This window comes from Hylobates moloch, unplaced genomic scaffold (assembly GCF_009828535.3).
Source record: "Hylobates moloch isolate HMO894 unplaced genomic scaffold, HMol_V3 SCAFFOLD_10, whole genome shotgun sequence".
NCBI classification, from domain to species: Eukaryota; Metazoa; Chordata; class Mammalia; order Primates; family Hylobatidae; genus Hylobates; species Hylobates moloch.
Window position 1 is genome coordinate 19,794,088 of NW_026652285.1, and position 20,838 is coordinate 19,814,925.

General features: G+C 40.2%; 1 protein-coding gene across 5 annotated transcripts in view; it reads left to right on the forward strand.

Annotated features, from left to right (window-relative positions):
* Positions 1 to 20,838, forward strand: part of SPOP (speckle type BTB/POZ protein) — an 82,693-nt gene that overhangs the window by 51,114 nt on the left and 10,741 nt on the right. For 3 of the 5 annotated variants that reach the window (XM_032163302.2, XM_032163304.2, XM_058445158.1), the window contains 6 exons: positions 1,045 to 1,103; positions 7,619 to 7,762; positions 8,435 to 8,556; positions 11,109 to 11,260; positions 11,386 to 11,513; positions 19,009 to 19,186. In XM_032163302.2, coding sequence (XP_032019193.1) covers positions 7,685 to 7,762; positions 8,435 to 8,556; positions 11,109 to 11,260; positions 11,386 to 11,513; positions 19,009 to 19,186 — 658 coding nt within the window. In that variant the 5' untranslated portion in view covers positions 1,045 to 1,103; positions 7,619 to 7,684. The remainder of the gene's footprint in view (positions 1 to 1,044; positions 1,104 to 7,618; positions 7,763 to 8,434; positions 8,557 to 11,108; positions 11,261 to 11,385; positions 11,514 to 19,008; positions 19,187 to 20,838) is intronic. The other 2 variants (XM_032163301.1, XM_032163300.2) reach the window with 1 other exon arrangement.

The following is a 20,838-nucleotide window of genomic DNA, read 5'->3' on the forward strand; positions in this document are numbered from 1 at the left end:
AGAGAACCTCAGTCTTTCCTTTGCTGATTGAGGTCTGTCTGAAGCCCTGAGTTTCGTTTTAAGCAGTGTCTCTAAAATTTTTTTAAGTATATTTAGTATTTTGTTGGACTAGATTGAACTGCAGAAAGTTTACTCATAACAAATATCAAAAGTCATTTAAACCTCGCAACAGTAGAAGTCAGTATGACCTGTAATAACTACCCTTGGGGTAATGAGAAAGAAAAGATTACCTCCTGGGCTGTATATGATTGAGCACACTGTAACAGAAGAAACAAAAGGCTCCTTTTAGGTCACATTAGTTTCTCAAAAATTAGTATACAAAAGTCTTACAGTTTTTTGTTTTGCAGTTGTCATCAATCTTTTTTGGCATCTTCTGTTTTGGAAAACGCAAACATCTCGGGTTGAAAATAGTTATGACACTGGGGCTTTTCTTTACTTGGAAACTGTACAAAGCTTTAAACCAGAGGAAAACAGAGAGAGAGTTAGGCTTTTAAAAAGTCCCTAACAGACCATTCTCTGGCAAGAAGTATGTTCCCAGCCGTCTAGCTTGTACGTGCTGTGTATTATGTTGAACCACATGAAATTGCTGATATTCAACTATTTTTGTCATATAAAACAACAGTTTCATGATTCAATCTAATGTCTTCACAGTCTTGTTCCTGTCATCTTAAAACTGATGGATATAAGTAAGGCTAATTCATAGATAACATGTATGAGATTCATGCCTCTCTCTCTGTTAACTGGTTGATTTTATTTTAATTCTCTGGATAAGTAGATTAGACTGATGATGGAGAAATGCTCATGGGAAATAAGTGAAAGATTTAAAAAGTGACTGCACAAGCTGTCTGTGTAACACTTTTCAGAGGGTGTTCTAGCCTAGCTCTGTAAATACTGCAAAATAAACTATTGGGACATTTTCCTTTATTGTACAGGGAATTCGTCTTCTATCTTGAAAGAATTCTGATTATGCAAGAGTTTAGTTCAGATTAGTTACTGATTTTTGTTTTCAAAATGAAATTATAACAAGGCTTTCTTTTCTTGTAGAATAAATATATACTTGATACTGGATGAAAAACTCAGTTTTACCAGGACGGGGATTAGAGGTACTGGGCTGGGAGTTTTGGGCTTTGTAATATAATTTATCTGAAATAACAAATTAATTACTCTTATTACGTTACAAATCTGATATACTCAGCATTGTTCAAAGGGCTGTTTTAGAGATACATGAAAAAAACAGAAAACTTAATGAACTTGAATGCAACTGGATGAGTGTTTCAGTCATCAGAGTTTTTTTTTTTTTTGAGATAGAGTCTCGCTGTGTTGCAGGCTGGAGTGCGTGCAGTGGCACCAACTCGGCTCTCTGCAACCTCCGCCTCCCAGGTTCAAGCGATTCTCCTGCCTCAGCTTGTTGAGTCACGTGCAACCACGCCCAGCTAATTTTTGTGTTTTTAGTAGAGACTGGGTTTCGCTATGTTGGTCAAGCTGGTCTTGAACTCCTGACCTCGTGATCTGCCCACCTCGGGCTCCCAAAGTACTGGGATTACAAGCGTGAGCCACCATGCCTGGCCTTCATTAGAGTATTTGTACTGAATTCTTTGAGTTCCAGGCAGGCTGTGCTAGATGATAAGGGATAGATAGGATAGTTGCAGGTTCTGTTTAAGGAGCTTAAAGTCTACAGGAGTCAGCAGAAGTGTTCATAAGTATAAAAGAAGGCAGAAAAGAAGTGCACCGTAGGTTCAGTTGAAAGCATTATCTGTGCATCACGACAGCATTACAGGTTGAATATCCACTTACCTGAAATGCTTGAGACCAGAGTGTTTTGGATTTCAGATTTTTCCAGATTTTTGGGAATAGTTTTGTTATGTACTTACTGGTTCAACATTCCTAATCTGAAATCCAAAGTGTTCCAACGAGCATGTCATGTCAGTGCTCAAAAACTTTTGGATTTTGGAACTTTTCAGAGCAGGGATACTCAACCTGTAATTCATTTTTGTTTGTCCTTCTGTCTGTCCTCCAAAGTTTAATATTCTAGTTAGAAATTATATTGTTGACTTGAATCACATCAAAACTGGTTAATGACTTCATGGTCTTATAATACCCACTAGGAAGCATTCCGTTAGAGATTTTTATTAGTTGCTAGCTGTTACTACCTTCTTTGGAAATCAAGCAGTATTACAGTTGACAGAGATATTTTAAAGTGCATTTTTTTATGTAACTCGAAGAGGTCTGTTCTCACAGGTCAGAATTTAATAGAGCAAGCAGGAAAATAAATGGTGGTGTATGTTCAGCCTCAGAGTTTGAGTGTACTAGAAAGTTTGGTAAGCTTTGGAAAATAAATTTCTCAATAGAGAATGCAGACAGACTGTATTAACTTGTTTGAAGGCAGGAGCAATGTATTTTGGCCTTAGCTATCTACTGCAGAGGTTCTCAAACTCTAATCCTCAGATCTCCTCTTTTCTAAAATTTTTTTCTGCTGGTCATCTGCAGCAGTTGGCATGAAGTGCTAGAGAGTTCACGTAGCACTAGGCTACTTTGCTGATGAACACTTTGCCCATGGTTCCTGCTATGAGTGAAATTAATTAGACTTGTGCTGTCCTAGTCAATTTCCTTCCCAGCAGGTTGTTTGGTTAGAGCTCCTCAGAGTCTGAGACAGATTCTCCAGTTCTGCTGGATGTGGGGTTAGAGATTTTTAAAAATTAGAAGAAAGGAAAAGATGTAGCTACAAAATAAGTCAGAAGCAAAAAAGGTGGGAAAAAATGGTCGAGATCAAAGTAGTAGTTTCTTTTTTCTGGTTATAATAATGAACCAAGGATGAATAACAACAATTAAGGCATTAAAATAAACTGGTTATTAAAATTTGGCCTTTTCCTGGGCATAGATAATTCATAAATTGTTCATTGTTAGATAAGTTTGAAGTTTTTTTAACCTCAAAATAAGTTCAAATTGGTATTTTAGGATTACTCAGTGTAGAGCTGTGCCTATAATCCACCTCTCCAGAGCCAAATTTTTTGTTCTTAACTAATGCATAAAATCAAACCTTCATTGCCACCCGGTCCCAAAGTAGGAATTTTGAAATTTCATTCTGGCCATTAATGGTAATTGGGATTTGTAAAACTAGCTAATTTATACTTACTTGTTAATGGAAAAATAAAACAGTTCTTTGAGAATGTGTTTTCCATCAAATGCAAGCCTATCTTGGAGGTGACCACAGTAGCATTTGGCCTCTTTTCTTCATGTTATCATGGAATCATGAATTGCACAAGCCAGGGAGGCCCAAATGCCACTGCAGTGCTTAGTTTGCTAGCTTAAGTGAGACAGCACACCATGTTAGCTTCATCTGTGATTTCACAGATGCTTTAATTGTAAATTCCTGGCTGGGCGTGGTGGCTCGTGCCTGTAATCCCAGCACTTTGGGAGGCCGAGCTGGGCAAATCATGCAGTCAGGAGATTGAGACCATCCTGGCTAACACGGCGAAACCCTGTCTCTACTAAAAAGACAAAAAATTAGCTAGGCGTGGTGCGGGCACCTGTAGTCCCAGTAACTCAGGAGGCTGAGGCAGGAGAATGGCATGAACCCAGGAGGCGGAGCTTGCAGTGAGCCAAGATCGCCACTGTACTCCAGCCTGGGCGACAGAGGAGAGATTCCGTCTAAAAAAAAAAAAAAAAAAAAAAAAAAAAAGTAAATTCCTGTAAGATAGTGTTTATGACCATGGGAATAGCATCTCATTCCATTTATGAGTATTACTCTGTGAAAGTGCAACTGTAGTTTATTAATCTCCTCGTTTATTATTTAAGTAGTCAGTGAATATTTGTGAGTTGAGTTATTGTGTGATTTGTTGTTACTTTTTTTTTTCCCTCTGTCTCCCAGGCTAGAGTGCAATGGCGACATCTTGGCTCACTGCAACCTCCACCTCCACCTCCACGTCCTGGGTTCAAGCTATTCTCTGTCTCAACCTCCCAAGTAGCTGGGATTACAGGCACTCATTATCACACCCGGCTAATTTTTGTATTTTTAGTAGAGATGGGGTTTCGCCATGCTGGCCAGGCTGATCTCGAACTCCTGACCTCAGGTGACCCGCCTGCCTTGGCCTCCCAAAGTGCTGGGATTACAGGCATGAGCCACCATGCCCAGCCTGTTGTTACTTGTTATACCTCTTTCTGCAAAGCATTTGAGGCAGATTCCAAAAATACTTAACATATAAAAGATTAAAAGTTGAGAGAATTATAGCAAAGGGAATAATTAAGAAAATAAAACTATTATAGAATGAACATATGATTCTGTATAAAATATAGCATCTAAAGCAGGCATATGGGCTTATAGTTTTAAGAGATGAGTCACAAACTTGTCTCAGGATTTCTTAGTAGCCAAGCAAGGAGGGCAACATGATCAGTTATAAGATTCATGTTGTTTGGCCTTTGAAAACAAACTAGGTGTTCAGGAAATTTCTCCCTTTTATATTATAAACCAGAGATGTGTGATATAATGGGATATATCCTTACACAATTGCTCCAATATCAAAACAATAAAAATAAAGCAGAACACGACAAAAAGTAGTTTATACCCAAGTACCTGTCATCCCTAATTAACAGATATCTGTATTATCATATTTTCCTTGTATCCTTATTTTAAAAGAATCACACAAGAGATAAACTTGAAGCATCTTATATTATTTTCCCAGTCTCCTCCTTCCTTCCTTCTCCCAGTATGAAACTGATATATAGGCTGTCAAGGCTGTTTTTGTTGTTGTTGTTGTTTTTTACTTTTACTATATCGTATATCTGTAAATAATATATAAACCTTAAATTTGCATAAATAATATACTGTACATGTCATTCCTAAACTTGCTTTTTTTATTAGCGCTGTGTTTGATGTCCATGGTGCTGTAGATCTAGTTCTTTTATTTTATTTTATTTTTTGAGATGGAGCTTCGCTCTTGTTGCCCAGGCTGGAGTGCAATGGTGCGATCTCGGCTCACCACAACCTCTGCCTCCCAGGTTCAAGCGATTCTCCTGCCTCAGCCTCCCGAGTAGCTGGGATGACAGGCACGTGCCACCACAGCCAGCTAATTTTGTGTTTTTAGTAGAGACAGGGTTTCTCCACGTTGGTCAGGCTGGTCTCGAACTCCCAACCCCAGGTAATCCTCCCACCTCAGCCTCCTTGGGAGCAGAGTGCTGGGATTACAGGCGTGACCCACCGTGCCCAGCCTAGTTCATTAATTTTAAATCCTGAAGTATAGTTTTCTATTATATGGAAGTAATACAAATTAGTTATCTATTCCCCTACTAAAGATTTTCAGTATTTCTAGTTTTTCACTGTTATTAATGGTGCCATATTGAAAATCCTTGTCTGTATCTTGTGCCCACGTGTAGAGTTTCTCTAGGGCAGCAGTTCTCAAAGGATCATCTGGGAACTTGTTAGAAATGCAAACTTGGGACCATCCCAAATCTCTGAATCAGAAACTCTGGGGGTGGGGCCAGCAATCTGTTTAAAAGGAGATTCTGGTGCACTCTACACTTCAGAATCACAGCTCTAGCACATGTATCGTTAAAAGTGGAGTTACTGAGTTTTAGGGTACATGTATTTTCCACTGTACTAGATAACACTCAATTGATTTCACAGAAATAATTTATATATCAATTTTTTATTAAGTCTCTTTGTCATGTATTACAAGCTTTTTTTTTTTTTTTTTTTTTTAGTTTGTCTTTTGGCTTTGTTTATGGTGCTTAAAAATTGTAACCAAATTCACCAATTAAAAAAAATTGTGGCCAGGCGTGGTGGCTCATCCCTGTAATCCTAGCACTTTGGGAGGCCAAGGTGGGCATACTGCTTGAGTCCAGGAGTTCAAGACCAGCCTGGGCAACATGGCAAAACCCTGTCTCCACAAAAAAATACAAAAAATTAGCAAGGCGGTATGGTGGTGCACACCTGTAGTCTCAGCTACTCGGGAGGCTGAGGTGGGAGAATTGCTTGAGCCTGGGAGGCAGAGGTTGTAGTGAGCCGAGATTGCACCACTGTACTGCAGCCTGGGTTACAAAGTGAGACCCTGTCTCAAAAAAAAATAGTAAAAATTGTATATATTTGAGGTATGCAGCATAATACTTTGATTTGCATATGCATAGTGAAATGATTACTATAGTCAAACCAATTAACATATCCATTATCTGACAGTTACCGTGTGTGTGCGCGCGTAGGTGGTAAAAACACCTAAAATCTCTTCTGGCAAACTTCCATTATACAATACAATATTATTAAGTGTAGCTCACATGTTGTACAGTAGATCTCTAGATGAATTCATCCTACCCATCTGCAACTTTGTACTCCTTGACCTACATCTCCCCAGTCCCACTGCCTCATCCCCAAGTTCACCAGTTTTTTGAATGGCTTTGGTATTTAGAAAGGCTTTGGAGGGAAGAATTTTGAGTTGGATTTGATTTGCTACTGAGACACCCCATTGAGATATATAGCAGTTATTGGAGAATGGTCTGAGGCTTATGAGAGAGGTGAGAGTTGTAGAGATTTGGAAAACTTGTATAAAGGTAGAAATTTGACATTGTTGGGATGGATGAAATTGCCATAAAGATATGTCTGACTGATGAAAAAACAAAAAATTGACATAAAGAGAACGTAGATTGAGAAAATGATTGAGGATTAAACGATGGGGAGCAACAGTGGACGAAGATAATCTAGTAAAGGAGACTGAGGAATGATCTCAAAACAGGGCAAGGAGAAGAATCTGAAATATAGAGTGGTGACAGGAATGTAAGCAGGGAGAGATCACGAATGCTGCAGAGAAAGGAATACATCTAAGAAAGGTGTAAAAATATTCCCCTTCAAGAGAGCAGCTAGCAATGGGTTGAGGAATAGAGGATTCCTTAAGTTTGCAGTGAAGCATAGGAGAAGATGAAGCAAACTTAGAGAGGGTAACGAGGTCATTTTGCTTTAGGAGTAGAGTATTTTTACCCCAAAGGAAGGAGCCCATGGCAAGTTATGTCTGGTGTTAATGATGCTGTCTCCTCTTCAGGCAGCCTTTTCATAGATATACTTTAAGTGCCCTTTGAGTAAATTCATTCAGCAATAGAGTTATTGAGTATTGTGCAGAGGTATAGGGTGATATAATTGTGACTAGGTGACTACTTTACATTAGATAGTCTTCTCTGACGTTAACATTTAAATTTAGGACCTCGGCTGCGTGTGGTGGCTCATGCCTGTAATCCCAGCACTTTGGGAGGCCAAGGAGGGTGGATCACCTGAGGTCGAGAGTTCAAGACCAGCCTGACTAACATGGAGAAACCCCATCTCTAGTAAAAATACACAACTAGCCAGGTGTGGTGGTGCATGCCTGTAATCCCAGCTACTGTGGAGGCTTAGGCAGGAGAATCACTTGAATCCAGGAAAGGTGGAGGTTGCGGTGAGCCGAGATCGCACCACTGCACTCCCGTCTGGGCAACAAGAGCGAAACTCTATCTCAGGAAAAAAAAAAAAATTTTAGGACCTCAGTGGTAAGAAGCCACTCAAACAATATGGAGACAAAATTTCCAGCCTCTAGCAGGTCAGACAATAGTTAGGATAGTATCTCAATAATCTAATAAAGTTTTCTTGCTTCTTGGATCTGACCAGGGTGAAGAGGGAACAGAAATCTTTGCCCCCTGACTTTGGAAATCTCGTTTAACCTTCAAACTGGCGATGTCAAGGGTTCCAAGTCCTCCACCTCCGGCAGAAATGTCGAGTGGCCCCGTAGCTGAGAGTTGGTGCTACACACAGGTAAGTTGAAGTTTTCACCCTGTGAATCTTGCATCTGGGGAAGATTTGGTGGACGAAAGGAGTAGGATTGCTTTTCCACATTGGGCTTCTTGCTTTCTCTGGAACATAACTGCCAAAAAGCAGATAGATAAGGTACTTGTCAGCGTCAGGTTCCTTAGTTTTCCATGTGGAATCTAAATTCCCTAGGCTAGTGTTTTTCAGTGGAGGTCGAAAGGGAATCTTTGAAACTAGATCTGCTTAACATTGCCCTTGATGAAAGTGTGTTCTGAGTTTCCTCTGTTGGGGAAACAAGTTTGAGATGTGCAACCCCAGGCCGTGACATCAACATTTTAGTAACAGAGACCCATTTTAAGTACGGTTTTATCATATGCTTTCCCAGCCCTGTCCATGGTGGTGGTGGGTTTTTTGTTTTTTGTTTTTTGTTTTTCCTATATGTTTCTCTCACTTTCCATCCAGTGTTCTCAGCAGCTGAAAAAAGTTGTAAAAGCTATTGGTCAGTGTGAGATTTCTTAAAATGTGGATGAGGAACCTAAGGTGAGAAAAACCTGAAAACTGCTATCTTCCTATCAGGATCATGCAGAGGGAGGGAGGGGAAATGATAATCTGCTCTTCAGCCTGTTTTTTCAGGTTGTCCACTTCCTATTTAATTGCTTCCTGTTTTTCTATCAACAGATTAAGGTAGTGAAATTCTCCTACATGTGGACCATCAATAACTTTAGCTTTTGCCGGGAGGAAATGGGTGAAGTCATTAAAAGTTCTACCTTTTCATCAGGAGCGAATGATAAACTGAAATGGTGAGGAAGAATACGTCTAGCTGTAAAAATTTTTCTGAAGTTGTCTGTTTTGTTTGGTTTTATGGGACACTGACAAGAATGTAATTTCCATGAAGGCCAGGACTTTTGTTTTGTTCTTACTGTATTTCCCAGTGCCTAGCACAGTGCCTGGCACATAATAGGTACTCACTAAATATTTGTTGAATTAATTCAATGAGTATATCAGAAATCAGCAAACTCAAGCTATAGGGTAATGTAAATAAATAAAGAAAGCCAGTGTTATAAATGATATCCATAAATGGAATGACTGGTGACTGCTTGGCAAACTAGTGAGTGTTCTTCTAAAAGAGTTAGCTCCAGCTAACTATAGCTATGCATGAGTAAGGGCTGACCCTTGCCAGATTTTCTGATTTTTCAAGAAAAGCAAGAAATCTAGATTTTAACATAAAAATCTCTTTTAAATTACCTGCTTTTAAACAAGAAAGGGGATTTATTTGCTTATGTAACTGTATTGACAGGGTATAGGATGGGTTTGAAGGTAGCTTGATCCAGCAAGCCAGTGGTTAGAGTAAGAACACCATCTCTGCCCTGGCCCTGTTCTCCACGCTCTTGGACATCTCAGGTCTGGCCTCTCTTGTGCTTGAGGGATAACTGGCAGTACCAATGGGTATAATCTACTACATGCTAGCAAAAGTCTTTGAGCTTTCTCTGAACTGTGTGGCCAGGAATATGTCGTACATGCACCAATTGTTTTACGTTTGCATTCCCTGAACTAATCCCTGGAGCAGGGAAAATATGATCCAAGAGTGAGGATCAGTCTCATTCAGACTGTGTGTCATATTGCCTGAGGAGCAGGCAGTTGAGGATACAACCATATACCCACTGCAAAGACCAAAACACATGTCTCTGAACCACCAGTTTTGACCTCTGATAACCCACCAAAAGTTATTTTTTCATTCATTTAGTATTTGTTGGCTATATATTGTGCATTTTACTACTAAGTGTTGAGAGAGATGTTTATTGTTAGACATTGTATTTAAATCCTCATCATTAGCAAGGTGTATAGTAATGTATGTGGCATATGCACTCCCTAGAGAGACACTGGATTGGGCCACCTGTTTGAGAGAGGTGCAATAATACAGACAAGGCCTAAGGATACATATGACCTATGTACTGCATGTAGTAGAAGCAGCGTCTGAAACCCGTGCATTTGACTAATGACATTTACAACTTAGTTGAACCTATTCTGTCTGAATTTTGTTTTGATCTCTCCATAACAGATTGGCATCTCTAACACTATTTAGAAGTCTGGCCTGGAATTCTGTGCTGTGTAATGATAATTTACTTTTGTCTGTGCTTCCTTCATATTGCCTCTTTTATTTTAGTCTTAGAATATTGTTGCCAGATTGGTAAAATATCTATAAAAGATTATGTATATTATTATCTATAAAAGATTATTCACACTTTTTTTTTTTTTTTTTTTTTTTTTGAGACAGAGTCTCACTCTATCGCCCAGGCTGGAGTGCAGTGGCGCGATCTTGGCTCACTGCAACCTCTGCCTCCTGGGTTAAAGTGATTGTCCTGCCTCAGCCTCTGGAGAAGCAGGGATTACAGGTGCCCGCCAGCAAGCCTGGTATTTTTAGTAGAGACAGGGTTACACCTGTTGGTCAGGCCGTTCTCGAACTTAAGTGATCTGCCTGCCTTGGCCTCCCAAAGTGCTGGGATTACAGGCATGAGCCACCGTGCCTGGTCCACACATTTCTTTTTTTTTTTCCTTTTTCTTTTTTGAGATGGAGTTTCGTTCTTGTTACCCAGGCTGGAGTGCAGTGGTGTGATCTCAGCTCACTACTACCTCTGCCTCCCAGGTTCAAGCGATTCTCCTGCCTCAGCCTCCTGAGTAGCTGGGATTACAGGCGCCTGCCACCACGCCCAGCTAGTTTTTTATTTTTTATTTTTTATTTTTAGTAGAGACAGGGTTTCACCACGTTGGCCAGGCTGGCCTCGAACTCCTGACCTCAAGTGATGCGCCCACTTCGGCCTCCCAAAGTGCTGAGATTACAGGGATGAGCCACCGCACCTAGCCTGTTGTTTACTTTTTAAAAGGTGGCCCATTTTGCTCTACAAAAGTGGTTCCCAGCAGGTGTGGTTGCTTATTCCCGTAATCCCAGCACTCTGGGAGGCTGAGGCAGACGGATTGCTTGAGCTCAAGCATTCAAGACCAGCCTGGGCAATATGGCGAAACCCCATCTCTACAAAAATTAGCTGGCCATGGTGGTGCACATCTGTAGTCCCAGCTACTCAGGAGGCTGGGGTGGGAGGATCACCTGAGCCCATGGAGATCGAGGTTGCAGTAAGCCATGATCATACCACTGCACTCCAGCCTGGATGACAGAGTAAGACCCTGTCTCAAAAAAAAAAGAAAAAAGTTGTTCCCAACTAGTCATTCTACTGAATTATATTCTTCTGTGGGGCCTGCATTTGTTTTTTAAACATCTCCCTCTCTTGAGTCTGATGTTCCAGTTCTATCAAAATGGATGCTTTTGACATTTTTTTTTTGTATCTGTTTTGGACAGGTGTTTGCGAGTAAACCCGAAAGGGCTAGATGAAGAAAGCAAAGATTACCTGTCACTTTACCTGTTACTGGTCAGCTGTCCAAAGAGTGAAGTTCGGGCAAAATTCAAATTCTCCATCCTGAATGCCAAGGGAGAAGAAACCAAAGCTATGGGTAAATGTTCTCCTCTTTGTTCAACTCTGAAGTTTCACATCCAGAAGTTTCATACACTGACAAGTTGTGGCTTTGATCTGGTTTTTGCGTAACCTTAAATATGACTTTTTTTTTTTCCACCCCAGAGAGTCAACGGGCATATAGGTTTGTGCAAGGCAAAGACTGGGGATTCAAGAAATTCATCCGTAGAGATTTTCTTTTGGATGAGGCCAACGGGCTTCTCCCTGATGACAAGCTTACCCTCTTCTGTGAGGTGAGTCCTTGTATTCTGCTGAGACTAGTAGTTGCCAGACCTGATGGGTATTGGTAGACTTAATTATATTGTATCAGGGATGTAGAGTAAGAAAAAACCCCAAGTGGAGTAGTGCTGCACAAATGTTATTTATGTGACTGATTGAGCTACCTGATGATTTCAAGGTTGTTGGGCATCTCAGCTTTCCATTTGTTACTGTTCTTAAAAACAAAGATTATATGCTACCTTGGTATGTGTCAGTTTTAAGTTGCTTGGGTCAGGAGTTTTCACTGTGGGATTTTTTTCAGATAGCTTTTGAAAGGACTGTCACATCAAGCTAAATATGTGTATCTGTTCTTTATACTTTCTGGCTCCTTAAGTGTGAGGGCCATGTGTGTTTGCAGATTACTTACCTTTCCTGCTCTTGGAACTAGATTCTTATCAAGAGTTGAGGCCTATGGTTTGTCTCGCTGGAGTAATTGTGAAATAAGAAGATGAGAACCATTTTTTTTCTAGGGTGAAAGCTATGTAAAGCTCTCTAACTCACAGTTAGCTCAGAGAGTTAGCTGTAGTCAGTTAGGAAAGTCCTCTCACCAGTGACCTAAGAGCTTTTCCCAGGTTTACAGGAGAAGCCTTGAAGTAAAATTCCCAAACCAAGAATGAGTTGGAAAGTGGTTTCTTTAATGAGTATATACTGATTAGTCATTTCATGCTGTTATGAATACATTTAGAAATACTGACAAGCTCACAGTGTAATAAATGAATAAAATCTCTAGTCAACTGGGGCATTAGTGTTCCCTGCACATGGTGTGGTTGAGGAACCACTTCCTGAGCAGCACCTCTTGATAATAATAAACAGTGTATCATCATGGGGGATGGTACAGTTGTACCCCAATTGCCAGCTCACTCTGTCAAATAATAGGTTCACACTGTGAGTTAATGACAGTTTCAAAGGCCTATCACCACCTGAGTAGCAGGGAAGGGAGTCCCTTAGGAATCTTGCCCTTTTGCAGAAAAGGCCTAGCTGTCGGTAGCAGGCTTCTGTATTTCTTTCTTTTTTTTTTTTTGAGACGGAGGCTTGCTCTGTCACCCAGGCTAGAGTGCCATGGCGCGACCTTGGCTCACTGCAACCTTTGCCTCCCAGATTCAAGTGATTCTCCTGCCTTAGCCTCCCAAGTAGCTGGGATTATAGGCGTGGGCCACCAGGCCTGGCTAATTCTTGTATTTTTAGTAGGGATGGGGTTTCACCATGTTGGCCAGGCTGGTCTCGAACTCCTGACCTCAAGTGATCCACCTGCCTCAGCCTGCCAAAGTGTTGGGATTACAGGTGTGAGCCACCACGCCCAGCCAGCCTTCTGTATTGCAACAGAGTAGTTGCAAATGATTAGAAAACTTTGGAGGCAGTTTCTTATAATACCACACTAAATATGTAAAATATAGTTTGCATAAATTGGTATCCCCTCTCCTTTTTAATTACTAAGTAAAAGAAGGAAATACTAGAGTGATAGCATCTATAATAAATACATAAAATGTGGCGGTTCTTTTATGTCTGATAAACTTGGAGTGTGAATTCTGTGTAAATCTAACTGGTCACAGATTATACTCAGTTGCCTGAATGAAGAAATGAGAATTTAGTTGGTTTTACATGAGGTTAGATGTTATGTAAACAGATCACAGTTTGAATCTTCACCTATCTTAGAGACCTGCATTTCAGAAAAACTTAAAAATAGTAGAAAATTCTAGTTTCTATTGGAAATGAAAGCCAATCTTGAAACTGTTCTCTGAAGAAAATCTCCCCTAAATACTGCATCTGGCAGTATTAGGCAATACCATAACCTTTACTGCAGCTTTTTTGAGTCCACAGTGGGTCCAGCCTTTTCTCATATGCTTCCCCCTCTCTTCCCAATCCATTCCAGCTGCTCCAACCCCTGTCTTCACAGTCTTGATTTGGAAACCAGTTGGCCTGCCCTCACTTGGCAGTCTCTTATCCTGTGGTTAAATCCGAGGCCAAGTTCCAGCTCGGTCTCTCTCTCCCTTCACTTCCCCATATGAAATTCTCTTAGGAGAAATCCTGTGGTTAAGTTTAGATGTGCCTTGACTTAGATGGGAAGTGAGATGACACTTTAGAAACGAGGAGATGTTGAACAGGGAAACGTCTGCTGGGTTCTGCTGATGCCATCGGTTTCTTACCATCGAACCAGGTGTGCCATCTGTTCCTCTCACACTTCTCTGTTGGCCACAGGTGCTGAGTGTTGCTTCTCATACTTGGGCTTATGCCTAGTGAGACTTGTTTCTGTTCCAAGGCTCTCTGTGGACTTAGTAGCATTCAGCGTTGCAAGACGGTTGCGTGGGGGTGTGTATTGGATGTGTGGGTTTTAAAGATGTCTGCAGCTCATCTAAGTTCTTAGCACTTTTCATAGCTAGGTCATTTTTGGTGCACATTTTATCCCTTTGACCTGTTGTTTCCCTTCTATCAGTGGAATATTTATAAACATATTTGTTTTAATTCATATTTACGTTTTATTTGTTATTGGTTTAATTAGTATTTTCATATTGTTTAGAGGCTTTTATGAAGTTGATGTCCATATAGAAATCTAGGTTCTAGTACCCCAGTGCCCCATTCGTCACTCAGCCTTTGACTCAGGCACTTCTCATTCTCATCCTGATACAATAAATACAGTTGTTTCATAGGGATTCTGGTGCTCCCAGAGGCCACAAGAGGGACTCCTACGGTGGAAGACCGAGAAGCACCCATTTATGTTTGGCCTTTATTTCAGTGGTATTCCTGTTGTTGAATGTTTAAATGAAATTAGATTGTAGACTCTGAAAATGATGAATGGGTGGTCTTGTTTATAATGTGCCCTACATTGAGTTCACTTTCAGACAAGATCAGGTGTGTTCAGGGTGATATGACTGTAGACACTGAGATCACTTTCGGTTCTCAGTGATGTTTTACCTATTAGGAAATGTGGCAGTTCTTCCAAGTTGTTATTGCTTAGTTAACTTATTTGGAAGCATTTCCAAAACATTTCCTGAATTGTCCCTTATTACAATCCTTTGAGCTAGGTTTAGTTCTGTTTTCTTCATTTCATGTTACAAGGGGAGAGAAGCAGTGCCTAGGGAGTCAGGTAATTTTTCCTAACATTGTGCAGCAAACTAGTGTGAGGGTCATGTCAGCTCCCTATTTTCTATCTCTAGTCCACTGCACTACATGAAGTGGAGCTGAATGCCATTCACCCAAGGAAGCACAAACTCAGGTCCCAAGTTTTCTTGACAGAGCATTTACTTTGGTAATAAAAGAGAGAGACATAAGAGTCAGGAGTGGTGGCACACCCCTGTGGTTCCCAGCTACTCCTGAGGCTGATGCAAGAGGATCACTTGAGCCCAGGAGTTCGAGGTTGTGGTGTGCTATCATCATGCTTGTGAATAGCCATTGCACTCCTACCTGGGCAACATAATTAGTCCCTGTCTGTTAAAAAATAAATAGAGACATGAAGGCATGTTTAAGTTCCATTTTAAATTTTCTCTTTAATAATTTGGTCCACAGAAAATCTTCATGAAATAGTTCAGCTTCTATTGACCCTTTTCTCCAATTATTTATATTGAAAACAAATAGCCATTAGCAATAAAGAAGCATTGTATTCCAACTTTACCATATGTGCCTTTGACAGGTAGATAATCCCAGAACCTCTTTGTGATGTTGCAACTAAAGATGAAATATGAAATAACATATAAATGTGAAATATCCAGACACTAATTAACTTTATTTTAATTTTTTAAGAGATGGGATCTTGATCTTGCCCAGGTTGGAGGGCAGTTGCTTAATCATAGCTCACTATAACCTGTAATCCCAGCACTTTCGGAGGCCAAGGTAGGAGGATCATTCAAGCCCAGAAGTTTGAGACCAGTCTGGGCAACATAGTGAGACCCTGTCTCTACAAAAAATTTAAAAATCAGCCAGGTATGATGGCACATGCCTGTAGTCCTAGCTACTTGGGAGGGTGAAGCAGGAGGATTGCTTAAGCCCAGGAGTTGGAGGCTACAGTGAGCTGTGATCACACCACTACCACTGCATTCCAGCCTGGGCAACAGAGGGAGACCCTGTCTCTAAATTTTTAAAACTAATAGTTTTCTACACACACACACACACACACACACACACACACACACACACACACACTTCATAGCCTGGGAATAGGTATTTTTGCCAAATTTTAAATAAATGAATCTATTCATTTTTACCTTTTCATCCTTTAATTATTGGATACTGGATGAAAATACCAATATTTGCTTGTTCTTGACCTACACAAATGGTGATTCAATAGGTAACATCATTGTAGGTTATAAAGCATGAGAATATACTAAACCCACCACTCAACCTAAAAATATGACCAATAACTTGGAACTAACCTGTAATGCTTCTTCCCAATCCCTAAGATTTATTTCCTCACTCAGAGGATGATAAATAGCTATTTTGAATTTTATGTTATCATGCACTTGTTTATTATTTGTATGTCTGAATAATATATTGTTTAGATTACTTGTTTTGGAGCTTTATAAAAATGGTGTCAGACTGTATGTAGTCATCTAAGATTTGCTTTTTCACATTATGTTTCTAAAATTTATATAACTATACTTCATCCATATTTAGTGCTGTATATAATAGTCTTGTGTGAATGTATAATTTATTCATTCTTTTGTTGATGGACATTTATGTTGTTGCTAATATTTTGCTAGTAGAAATAGTGCTTCTGTTGTAAATAAATTTGTAGGCAGTGTCTGTTTTTCCTAGATTGTTTTAATTATATAGAAGTTAAAAAATGTATTTCCCTGGGTTTTTACTTTATGTATAGATGAAATGTACAAGAATTGGCACAATCTTTAGTTTTTATGAAATTTGTTTTTTTAAGAAAAGGATTGACTTTAAAAGTGAGACCCTTTTACAACTTGAAGTTAAGGAGATTATACAGCCTTCCTGAGACATTTTCATGCAGTCATTTATAAAATGACATAAATGTCACAGTCACGTCATCTTCACAGCTTCAGTTCTGAATGAGTCTCCACAGTCAACTTTATAGGCATTAAAAAAAATCTTTAGTTTTTCTCAGAATGGTCTCATTTTAGCATCATCATTTGCAGAGGAAAACAATCCCTTTCTAAGTCAAAAGTTTGGGCTCTGAAGACTCATTTGTGAATGCCATTTAGAATTTATTTTTAATTAAGCGTATTTAATGTTGGTGAGAGGTGCCAGACATTCAGAGCTCTGGAGACTCCAGGCATCTATATATCTACAGAACAAGCCTGGCTCAGACAGTAAAGGTACATTCTCTCTTCTGCTGTGTTCTTGTCTGTGTCCAGAGAGAGGAATTGCCCCAGTGAGAGATGTCACAGCGTTTGGGCCCCACTCATTACCACATGTGCTTCTAACCAGCAGAAGGCCCACTGGTAACTATGGTTTGATTATGTGAAATTCAGTTTAGCTCTTCTTGCCAATTCATTTCACCCAGTCTACTAAATTGCCATCAAGTGTTAATGACTTTGGGCTCCTGTCAACCTGGTTTAATTCAAGCTAGGAACCCAGTGCCAAAAGCATTCTCCATTCCCTTCATTGGCCATCCCAGGAGATTCCTGCCTTTCCCTGTGAGAAAGTTGGATTTAATTGGTCTTTTCCTTTTTTTTTTTTTTTTTTTTAAATTAGTATTTTGGAGCTATAACTGAGAACAGGCAACTTCTACTTTCGGTGTTAATGTTATATCAAAGAAGTGAGGGTATGAATATGAGAAAGTGGCAGAAGCAAATTAGAGGTCTTATAAAGGACGAGAGAATCTCTATGGGATGGTTTGTACTGTGGCCTAGGCTATTAAAATAATGTTATAATCTGGCTCTAATAAATGTGATACTAATGCCAAGTATATTCATAATTGATTAACTTGGCTGCTTCATTGCCCAAGACCGTAACAGCTAGTTTTAAACAAATGAATACATTTCTTGACCTGATAGTAAATATCTCACTCCTGCACAGAAGGAACTACAGATCATTAACTTTGCCTCTGGGCTTACGACTGCGTTTAAGGGATGACTTGCATCTTGAAGGTTAAAAGAAATCTGGGTTATTAAGGATGTTCCTAAGCTGTCTTTCTCATCTTACTGTTAGGAATAGCAAGAGTGGGGAGCTAATTCTCAAGGTTTGTGAGTTCTGCTTTGAATTTAACTTTTCTAACAGAAAGTGATGTAGGAGATGAAGCATAACAACGATTGTTAGGCAGACGACTGATCTGCAGCGTCCTATCTACAGTTGGGCAACTGACATTTATTTTATGATGTTGTATGATTTATAAATCCTTGTATTTGGTACCCTAACAGATTTATCTGAGTTTCACTGACTCACCTAGAAGTTAACTTGGTTTTTTATCTAGGCTGAACTGGTTAAAACATGCTTCTGCTGAAGCCATAGTGGGAAGTTGGGATTCCTTTATAAACCTATTGTCATCATTATCTTCCAAAGCTATAAGTGCATGTGTAGCTACAGCCAGGCATCTTGTATGTCATTATCACAACTGACTAAAAGTATAAAAGTGTGGGATACTCACCCAGTTTTCACTACTAGAAAGATCTTCCAAGTCTGGTCCTTACTGACAGTGGGTCAATAATGTCATGTTCATTAAACTAATATTTTTGAAGAAGTGCCAGTTATTTACCAGGCCCTGTAGGAGATGCATTTTATGTGCATGTTCTTGACCTAACTAAAGTAACTTCTTTTAGGCTTCAGTTATTAGATTTGGCGAGGTGCAGTGGCTCACGCCTATAATCTTTGCACTTTGGGAGGCCAAGGATGGAGGATCACTTTGAGCCCAGGAGTTCAAGATCATCCTGGGCAACATAGTGAGACCTTGTCTCTGTAAACAAATAAAAAATTAGTCAGATATAGTGGCATTCGCCTGTAGTCCCAGCTACTCCAGGGGCTAGAGTAGAAGGATCACTTGAGCCTGGGAGGTCAACGCTGCAGTGAGCCATGATCATGCTACTGGACTCCATCCTGGGCGACATAGTGAGACTCTGTCTCAAAAAAAAAAAAAAAAAAAAGTGATTAGATTCTTGTCTCTAGAGTTTAATTTAAATGGTAGTATTTATAGGAGTTCTTTGTATTGAACTTAAGGCAGAATAAGGTAAATACTTGAGGTTTAACATTTGTGTCTGTTAGTTTTGTCTCTCTGGCACCTTTGCCCAGGTTTGTAGTCCAAGGGAGGTGAAGCTTATTAGAAACTGGGGGAAAAGGAGATTTGTGGGGCTCTCTTCCCATTGTCCTGAGATGGTATAGAATAAGTCTGATTGTGACAGAAAAGGAGTTACTTGATCCAGGGATAAAGCCTTGATTTGTGAAGGTGGTTTCAAGATAATATGATTAATATTAGTATCTGAATATACTACAGCAGTGAGATAAAGGTCATCTCTCTATCTGCTGGCAAAAAAATTCCTGGTAACAAAAGCTTGGCTTGTGTTTCCTTGTCTTTCACAGGTGAGTGTTGTGCAAGATTCTGTCAACATTTCTGGCCAGAATACCATGAACATGGTAAAGGTTCCTGAGTGCCGATTGGCAGATGAATTAGGAGGACTGTGGGAGAATTCCCGGTTCACAGACTGCTGCTTGTGTGTTGCTGGCCAGGAATTCCAGGCTCACAAAGCTATCTTAGCAGGTTGGTATTTATTCATGAGGAATTTTATAGTTTTGGTGAAATAAGGAAAAACAAGTGATTGCATAATCACCTTTTGAACAACTTCAACTTTTTGAACTCAACTACAAAACAAGCTGCAGCTAAATATATCTTTGTATTCTGGTAACAATGCTCAGAACCAAAAAAGCTGCTCTCTAAAATGACATTTCTGTTTTTCCTCTCTGTAGTGGACCTAGGCCATCATTTTCAAGGCATGGATGATAATGCACAAAGGTATTGAATGCCTTTGCCCCTAGAGAGTAGATGTCAGAGCACCGGTTAAGAGCAGGTATCAACCCCTAGATAAGGGTTTAGGATGTAATGGAGAGGATTCTATACTCAGGACTAAATGCCATCTAGCCAGTCCTCAGCTCTGGAGGGGTTAGCCCTCTTTTCAGTTTAAACATACTAGAAGAATGAAACTCTTGCCCCTGACATGGAGGATCAGGTCTTGCTCTAATAGGCCCATGGTTTTCAAGACCAGGGAGATTGACACCAAGGAGGAACTGATGAGGAAGGACTGACTTCACCGCCCAGGGAAGGGTAACAATCACCGCATACTTCTCTTAAGACCATAAGACCTAACAGGAAATTGCGAGAACCTTCAAGTAACACTTCTTACTAAGACCCTCTGCTCTGTCATTCTAAAGTACACACCTGGTAAAACCTCAAACTGCCTCAGTCTAAACATTTACCTGTTCCTCTCACAACTGGCTGTTACTGTATAATACTCAAGGAAGTCACGGGCGCGGTGGCTTATGCCTGTCATCCCAGCACTTTGGGAGGCTGAGGCGGGTAGATCACCTGAAGTCAGGAGTTCGAGACCAGCCTGGTCAACATGGCGAAACCCCCATCTTTACTAAAAATACAAAAATTAGCTGGGCATTGTGGCATGCGCCTGTAATCCCAGCTATTCCAGAGGCTGAGACAGGAGAATTGCTTGAACCCCGGAGGCGGAGGTTGCAGTGAGCCGAGATCATGCCACTGCATTCCAGCCTGGGCAACAGAGCAAGACTCCGTCTCGGGGGGAAAAAAAAACAAAACTCGAGGAAGTCTGTAACTCTTTGGTTAGTGTCTCCACACTTAGCTAGGCCCTCAACACCGCCAATAGTTTTTCTACAGATGTTTAGGCAACTCCCTTTCTTAACAATAGCTGTCTCAAACCTTAACCACTCTTTAACTCCTTCCAAACTCCTAAAAGATTACCTTGCCTACTTCCTCCAAGAGAAAAAGAGGCCTATTTGTAGGAACTTCCTTAACTCTTGCTTCTCACCTCACCTGCATTCTCAGTAGAGGTGTTCTTCCTCTTGGACAAAGCAGACTTTTTTTCTACCTCTGCTCTGTTTTATATCCCATCTTGCCTTCTCAGAAACCTTACTCTACCAGTTATATCCTTGCTGTCTATCTAGTATCTTCACTATCTCTCTGTTATTGCCTCTTCACCTTCAGCCTGTAAACAGGCTCCAAGCTTCTCCCTCTAGTTATTCTCTCTCTCTCTCTCTCTTTTCCCCAGAACTGAGTTTCTTGAGTTAGCATATTCACTTTCTACTTCCTTTCCTCCCACTTATCCTCAGTTCACCTCCATGCTATGAAAGCAGTTTTTCAAAATTACATGATCTACTAGTTCCTAAATT